Here is a 7,843-nt window from a genome sequence, read left to right as displayed (position 1 = left end):
TAAAAATTTCTTCTGGCTGACTAATGGAGAGACTAGCTTTCCTGTTCACCTGTAATTCGCATGCCGAGAAGGTTCAGCTGTCAGAAACGGGGTGAAGCCTTCACACAGAACACCTCCCAGCGCCATGTGTGAACACACACACCACCCGTAGCTCAGCTTTCCTGCTCAGAAGTGTGGTGATTCTTCCAGAAGGGGTGGGGCGGGGCAAAATCAGAGACCAACATGCATACAGAATTCTTTTATTTAACTTAAACCATGTAGTACTTTAACTACTAGAAAAAAGCAGAGTAAGAGAAACTAAAGTTGCCTTAGCTTCAGCCATTCAAAATAGACAAAGTTTCTTTTTTTCGGTAATGTAAAGAATCCAGAGTATATCGCAATAACAGGAATAAATTCTTACAACAGAATATACAAAAAAACATTTTGAAATTTTTTTCATCTACTGATTTTTTTATATAAACAGAGGAAATTTTTAGGAATAATTTATACACAGAAAGTCATTTTATGTAACAAATTGGCCATGTTATTACCTTTTTTTAATTTTTTAACTTTTTTTTTAAAAACTTTTTTTTAAACAAGAAAACTCAGAAAATGCATTATTTGTGATGCATCCATTCCATCGTGCCTTCTGGTTTGATTTTTTTTTTTTTTTTTTGTCCCAGAGGTAGACAAACTCTGGCAAAACCCCCAACCTCAACCTCACTGGCTTAGAAAGCAGACAGGTGTCTTTGCCAAGCATCTGTCACCTGTGGTTGTGTCTGCACAACACCAAACATCCAAAGGAAAAGTGCAAACAAAACCCAAATTGTTTCTGGACCTTTCTCCCATGTAGCACAAAACACCCAGGTGTTTCCAGTGGTGGGGATTTTGTGGAGCTGTGTTGATATGGCCAATAACCTACTGAGAGCAGGAAGAAACGAGTCAAACTTAAAAAAGATCTTGAATGTGTGTAGTTTTTATTAAAAAGTTTGTTTTCTATTGAAAAACATCTATGTTTGGTGTTCTGCCTCAAAGAAAAACAGGGTCTCTTCTTTGTCATAGCAAAGCATTAATCATGATATGAGGCATGGAAGCAAATGGCCTGCGTGCGCCAGAATTACCGTCTTTCTGCGGCAGTCTGTGTGCTTGCTCATTGTGAAAACCAGGAGCCGTGCGATGGAGTCCTTCCATCTCCGGGCACCGCCTATCAGTACAGCTACCAGCCAGCCCAGCGGTGTGGACGGTGCCGCGGCACTGCGGGGCTGCAACACCTCTGCGATTTGCTTGGCCAATGAGGTTCTTTCAGTCTGTTAAAGTAGCTACACTCCAAAGGGAAATGAGCAGTAAAAGATGATCCCCCTACCCAACCAGAGGGTTCTGGAAGACCAAGATACTGAAGATACAGAACTACTTCTTAAATCATCATTCCTTTGTTATAAACTAGGGCACAAAGCAAGGGGGGAAAGAGGGTGAACCACGGCTTGGGTCAGGGAAAAATTCTTTTTTTGGCATCTTGTAAAGCTAGCTAGTAAACAGGTGTCCTAAAAAAATGGATCACAAATACATATTTGCACACAGAGAGAAAAAAAGTGTCTTTAAATTATTCTCAGCAATTATAAACTACAAACATTTTATAAAATTATTCTATGTTCTTACAAAAATGCAATGAAACATTTAATTAGTTCTTGTAAACCAGATCTTCGTCAACTGACTACCCGTAATCTACTGGACTTAAGAGCCCTATTGAAAATGCTAATGAGTGACTAATTACATGATGTTTACCAGAAAGATGTGGACACACACAAACGTGGACATAACAGATGAGTGATCATTATGTTCTTGCATAAACAAAATAAAACAAAACCCTAAAGTCATGCCCCAGAACTGACAACTGACGGGTGCGATGCAGTTCATGTTCTTGAACAATTTGACTGAACTCCGCAGTGACAGTTTCCAAAGTAGGATGTTATTTTTTATCTGTTGACACCAAATGCCCATGGATGACTGTTGAGCCTTGATGTGGTCTGATACCTTCTGAAACCATCAAGTTCCAAGCACAGCCCACACTTCTTCCAAGCCCTGTACCTTCCTTCCAAGCCCTGTACCTTCTGCTCATGCTTTCCTCTGTCCATGTCATTCACGATCCCTGTTACAATGGTTTCCTGCCACCTCCTCATTCCACCATCAAGGAGTGTTCATCTGCTTTTTCTCTAAATGGCCAACTAGTCATCTAAGCTGGAGGCCAAAAATGAAACACTCTGGCCTGTCCAAGGTCTGTATCTTCAGCATCTCTCGCAACAGAGGTTCAATCTAAGCAACATCCTCTCTTGAAGTTCTCATTTGTACCACCCACTATGTCAGAGTGGAGTTAAGAGTTTGATTTTCATCACTGGTTCTTAAAGAGTGGATCTCTGGGCCATGTCTCCCAATGCTGCTTAGCCCAGGAAATGGAAAGACAGTCAACAAACACAAAAGTAATATTAACAAAAGAACAAACCCCAAACCTTAAATGCATTACTGGGACTGCTGGAATGGGCCAAGGCATACCATGTAGCTTTACTGTCAACTGGAGGGTGCCTGTGTTCTGGGAAGAGTTGCCTTTGACACTGTCTGGCCGGAGGACCCAACAGTGACAGCTGAGGACCTTGGCCCAAGTATCCTAGCCTCTCACTGCTCTGAGCTACGTGTGACCTTGTCGTAACAGTGGCCTGTATCCCGTACAGCCACCTGCCAGCAGAGGTGGGCTGCTGAGAAAGAGGCTTCAGTGGAACAAACTGGCCTAGAATTTGGCGTCATACTTGGCTCTGACATCTGTTACCCAACTAAAAACATACCACTTCATGCCAAGCATTTTTCCATTGAGTAGTTCCACAATAACCATTCTTTTTTTTCTCTATTATTGAAATGTTGTTCCAAGTCATAAGAAACAGGCTGGAAGGAAAGGCCAGTGTTGGCCATGAACACGGTCTTCTATCTTCCAAGGAGGAAGCTCATTCCAACTGTGTCAAATGTCAGGACATCCTCTAAGGGAATCCTGGGGTGGTCTGGGTCTCACCCAGCTGCAGTTCAACAACGTCTCCAGAATACACCAGCTCCTGCTGCCTCAGGGAAGGGCTGTGTGTGATCAGGTTTTAATGCTCACATCAATTCAATGATGTGCCTCAGTGGTTCACGTCACGTCAAGCAGTGCAAGCTGCTGTCAGAAGGAGGCTGCATGGAGAATGCCACAACTCAGCTTAAGTTATTTGGAGCATACAGAGGAGGAAGCCAAGAAGAGGTGGGAAATGAGCGTAAAATTAGGCTAGAACTGTGGACAGATGATGCCTTGGTATAGTCAAGGTGGGTGGTTTGGTCCAGTAAAATGACTGCACCATCACACAAGCAAAAAAAATTCTCTTTTATTTAAGTGTTTCTGAAGCATTTGTTATGATGGGCGCTATACTGTTAAGGGTCTTCTCTCTACTTAAAGGAAAACCACCTACATAAAACAAAAAGTGACACCAACAACTCGGACAGTTTAAACGAAAGCCTTATAACCAGCTGAATGATCTGTAGAAATCCAGTTGTGGAAACCGGTAGGTATGTGCAAAACGGAGGAGAGGCCACTATTCCACGGGGTCACCTACAGTGTGGAAGCGGGAAACCCTGATCAGACACTACTTCTCAATGACCTTAAAGATGCCAGGGGACTTGGGGAAGGAGAGGGGTGTTCCCGCAGGAGAGGAGCTCCTGAGCACAGCGGCAGTCCTGGGAGCAGAAAGGAGCCGCCACACTTGGGGCGATCCCCCACCCCCACCCCACTGCATTTCCCAGATGAAACGCCAGTGCCTGTGGGAGCAGCTGCTGGAGGGGGCGCCGTCCGCCAGTGAGCAGCGGGAGTGGGGCGAGGAGGCACTGCCCCTTCCAGCCCAAAGGTTTGGTACGTCTTTGTTTGCCCCTGGGAAGGAGGTGAGGGCCAGGTGGAGAGAACAGCCTGGACAGGGAGGCGGGGACTCGTCTCTGAACGTCCTACCTGGGGCTGGCCACCACCAGGTCGGGAAGCCGCAGTAGGAGGCGCTCGCCGGCTCTTGGAGCCCACGTGGCCGCAGGGGGGCTGAGTTGACCTGGCTGGGGGCCCAGCGGCCACCCCGCGGCCACAGGGGAGGTGGGGGCCCTGGCTCGGCCTGGTCCCCAGACTGGAAACCACCGCCCCTCCCCCCAGTCTGCACCGAGTAGCCGGTTTCCAAGACAAGCTGCCGGGACCCTCTCCGCCTCTTGGGAAACTGAGTCGGGGGGAGAACAGGAGGAAGGCGAGTGGGGAGGTGAGCTCCTGCAGGTGACCCCGGGGTACAGGCTGGCCTCGCCCCGCGTCCCTGGTGTGTGCGGCCTGTGGTGTGCATGAGGTTACCAGTATCAACGGCATGTTGTCAGCTGCTGAGAAATGTGAGATGTACTCCTTTTATATATACACATATAAAAAATAAGAGTGAGGTAGATAAATGCTTGGGAAAAAAACAAAAACAAAAAACCCTAAACTGTCCTGTCTTACACACACACGCGCGCACACACACACACATACAAACCCTTTTCTCAGTATTTAAATTCATAAGGGGGCTTCTCTACAGTGATTGAAACTGGTATCACAAAATAAATTAAAACTCCTACATATAGTACCTTAATTTTTTCTTTTTGTCATCTTTTTTTTAAGGGAAAAACTATGGGACAGAGACTAGGGGAGATAGTGGGAATGAAACTACTGACAAGTCAAAAAGCACGACCAACTTCCTTTTTTGTGTTTAATCTCCAGTCGCAACTAGCAGTCATCATACTGTATAGCTTTGTTCTTACTCATAATTTAAACATTTCCATCCCAGAAGCAACTCTTGTGCTGTCATCACTCTGGTGAGAAGTGCTAAAAGCTAAACAAAACGAGACCCCGGGCTCCGAGCACTCGGCTTGCTGGCCGGGTAACGACTCCCCTGGGCCAGGCCCCCGGCCCCCGGGGGCAGGGGGCACGGTCCTCCGCCCTGCGGCGCCCGCTGTCCCGACCTGCCGGGGGGCTGCCAGCGGCTCTGCGAGGACACCGCCCCTGCGCCCCACTCCCCATGGGCGCCGGGGGAGCCCCCGGGGCGTCTCTGGTTCTAAAGACAGGTAGGTCCGGTCGGGGGCGGGGTGGCGGCGGGAGGCCGTAGACGGACCCGCTGGAGCGCGCGCCGCTGCACCCCTGGACTCAGCAGCTGTGTTCCGTGGGATGGAAGGATTAAATAGCCATTAAAAAAAAAAAAGTAATCCAAATGCCTAGTGTCTGCAGTTAAAACTGCTGTTGTACCCAAGAATTAAAAAAATAGATATATGTGTGTCACAACTGAAATAAAGGCAAGGGAAAGAGAAGCTGAGACTTGTCAACAATGGTGAGTACCAACACTGAACAAGGATGTGCGATATATTTAACCTTTTTTTTCTGACCTGAGTTTGTATCATGTCTTGCACTGTAACAGACTCAGACGCTATGTGAGGGCAGGATGGGGAGAGAGGGTCGGGGCAGGCACCCGCCTTCTCTCCGCGCCCCCCTCACCAGCCTCGTGCCCACAGAGCCTATGGGTTGGAACAGAACTAATGGGGCAAGGGGAGCCGGGAGGGCTATGTATTTATAAAAAGGCATCAAACAGTTCATGGCAAATTATGTTATATAAGTATCAATTACTGGGAAGAGAGGAAGAAAGTCACGCACTCTAGTACAAAGCATAAGAAGTTTCTTGGAGTGAGCAGAGAGGGAAGAGGATAGACCTGAAGGTTTTCATAGATTAAATCCACAAAGATAAAGAACAAAAAAAATAGCAGCTTTTTTTTTTTCTGTACAGACGTATAGATGAGTATCTGAACCGTAAAAAAGTTATAAAAGTGACATTAAAGACGATGTGTATGCAAATGTTTCATGGTCTAACATAGAACTGTAAGACCCACGAAGAAGTCCTAGTAACAGAGAAAATGTCAACAAAGCTTAGAATGCTTGAATCCATTTACTGCTTTTCTTCGCACTGTTGTGGTGTTGGAATTGCTTTCCTTGCAAACCTGCATGAACAGCTGGGCTGAGTCCCTGGCAACCCCTTCCCATCTGTGTCCTTGGGGGCTGGGCGGGGGCAGGAGACGGGCACGTGGACGACCTTTACTCAGAGCCTGTCGTCCAGGCTCCTGACAGGGCCTGTTTCCTCCAGGATTCCTGGGGGGCTAGAAGGTGGGGGTGCAGAAAGGGGGGTGGGGAAGCCAGGCCGGCTCCTCCCCATCCTCACTGAGAGCGACTCTCATTCTGTCCAGTGCCCCCAAATATAACCTCGTCAGAAGCCAAGGGACCTGTGTGGACGCGAGACTCGGAACACTGGGCACGACCCGGTGCAGGGCGTCAGCAGCGCGGCCCTGAACGAGTGACTAGCTCCCGGCTCGCCCAGGCCTCTGGAAACGAGAACGGTGGGGGGCGCTGAGGGGGAAACGTTGGGGTTTTGGCAGAATTTGGCAGCGTTAACAATAGTCACAACCTTGGGTGAACGATGGCCCTTTGTAAATTTCGTATGTCCCTAAAAATGTTAAAGACAGTTTAAAAAATCCCGTCTCAACGTGTTTTTTATAAAGACCTACGGTGACCGGCAGGTGTGTTTAGGGCAATGTGGGGCCGCAGATGGGCAGCCCTTGCTTTGATCTGATGCAGAGGGCGTCCCGCCTGGGCTTGCGGCAGATGTGTTTCCACCATGAAGCAGAAAGAAAGAGAAAGGTGTGGAGAGAGAGAGAGCGAGAGAGAGAGAGCGCGAGACAGGGAGAGAGAGGAGACTTGGTTCTCAAGTGTTGCTATTAAGTGTTGTCATTAAGGTTCTTAAAGGCCCGTGTCAGTTAAGGGTTTGTGTAGGGAAATAAAAAGCGGCTTGCATATTGAGAAAAGGAACATCCCAAAAGTGTTTACTGCAGAGAAGCCGTCTCCTGTGGGCAGCCATGGCAGTTCTGAAGATCCACTGAGGTACAGGAAGCTGTGAATAGATTGTGAACACTCTCCCCACCCCCGCCGCCGCGCGCGCGCGTTACTGTGTGCACGGCCGGGCTCCGGGATCAGCAGGTCGAGGACTGGGGCAGGGGCAGGGCGCGCTCGTTCTTGCGGCCCCCGTTCATGTGCGCGTAGGGCTGCCTCTCGTCGAAGCTGGCCCGCAGGACCAGCACGCCCGGGCCCGGGCCGTTCTCGGCCTTGTGTCCTGAGTGTCTGTCGGGCAGCGGCAGGGAGGCCGAGGAGGCCGAGGGGTCCAGCGGCACGCTCTCCATGTTCTCGGGCTCCAGGTCCAGCTCCTCCGGCTCCGGGGGCTTGTTCTCCTCGCTGTAGTAGAAGGAGACCTCCCGGAAGCCCGCCTCCATCTCGTCCTTGACGCTGCTGATGATCTCCAGGAAGGAAGGCCGCATCTTGGGGTTGTACTGCCAGCACATGCGCATCAGCTCAAACCTGCGGGGAGATGGCAGAGGTGGGCCCCGCCCGGAGGGCGCCGGACCAGGAGCCCCGCCACACCGGGCGCAGCGAGCACGCGCAGGCGTGTCAGGCCCCCAGCTTGTCTCTGACAGCGGTGAGTATCTACTCTCTCTCCGACACGGAGAGTCTCTGCTCTGTCTCTCCCACACGGGAGAGTCTCTACTTGTCTCTCTCTGACACAGGTAGTCTTCAGCTTCTCCTGACTTACGTCCACCACTACAGTCACTTCACCCACACGCAGGACTCAACCCTAACTCTCGCATCCCGAGAGGGACAAATACAGGTCCCACACAGAATGGTATTACAAGCCAAAGTGTCAGTCACTCAGTCATGTCCTACTCTTTGCGACCCTATGGACTGTAGCCAGGCTCCTCCGTCCACGAG

The 7,843-nt window shown here is 49.5% G+C and overlaps 1 protein-coding gene across 2 annotated transcripts in view; it reads right to left on the bottom strand.

Moving 5' to 3' along the window:
• Nucleotides 1-223: 223 nt before the first annotated feature.
• IGF1R (insulin like growth factor 1 receptor) overlaps nucleotides 224-7,843 on the bottom strand; it is a 304,157-nt gene continuing 296,537 nt past the window's right edge. For both annotated transcript variants that reach the window (XM_065906147.1, XM_065906148.1), the window contains one exon: nucleotides 224-7,435. In XM_065906147.1, coding sequence (XP_065762219.1) covers nucleotides 7,054-7,435 — 382 coding nt within the window. In that variant the 3' untranslated portion in view covers nucleotides 224-7,053. The remainder of the gene's footprint in view (nucleotides 7,436-7,843) is intronic.

The sequence above is a fragment of the Muntiacus reevesi genome, chromosome 15 (genome assembly GCF_963930625.1).
Source record: "Muntiacus reevesi chromosome 15, mMunRee1.1, whole genome shotgun sequence".
In the NCBI taxonomy this organism is placed as follows: Eukaryota; Metazoa; Chordata; class Mammalia; order Artiodactyla; family Cervidae; genus Muntiacus; species Muntiacus reevesi.
This window is presented reverse-complemented; position numbering and strand designations above follow the sequence as displayed.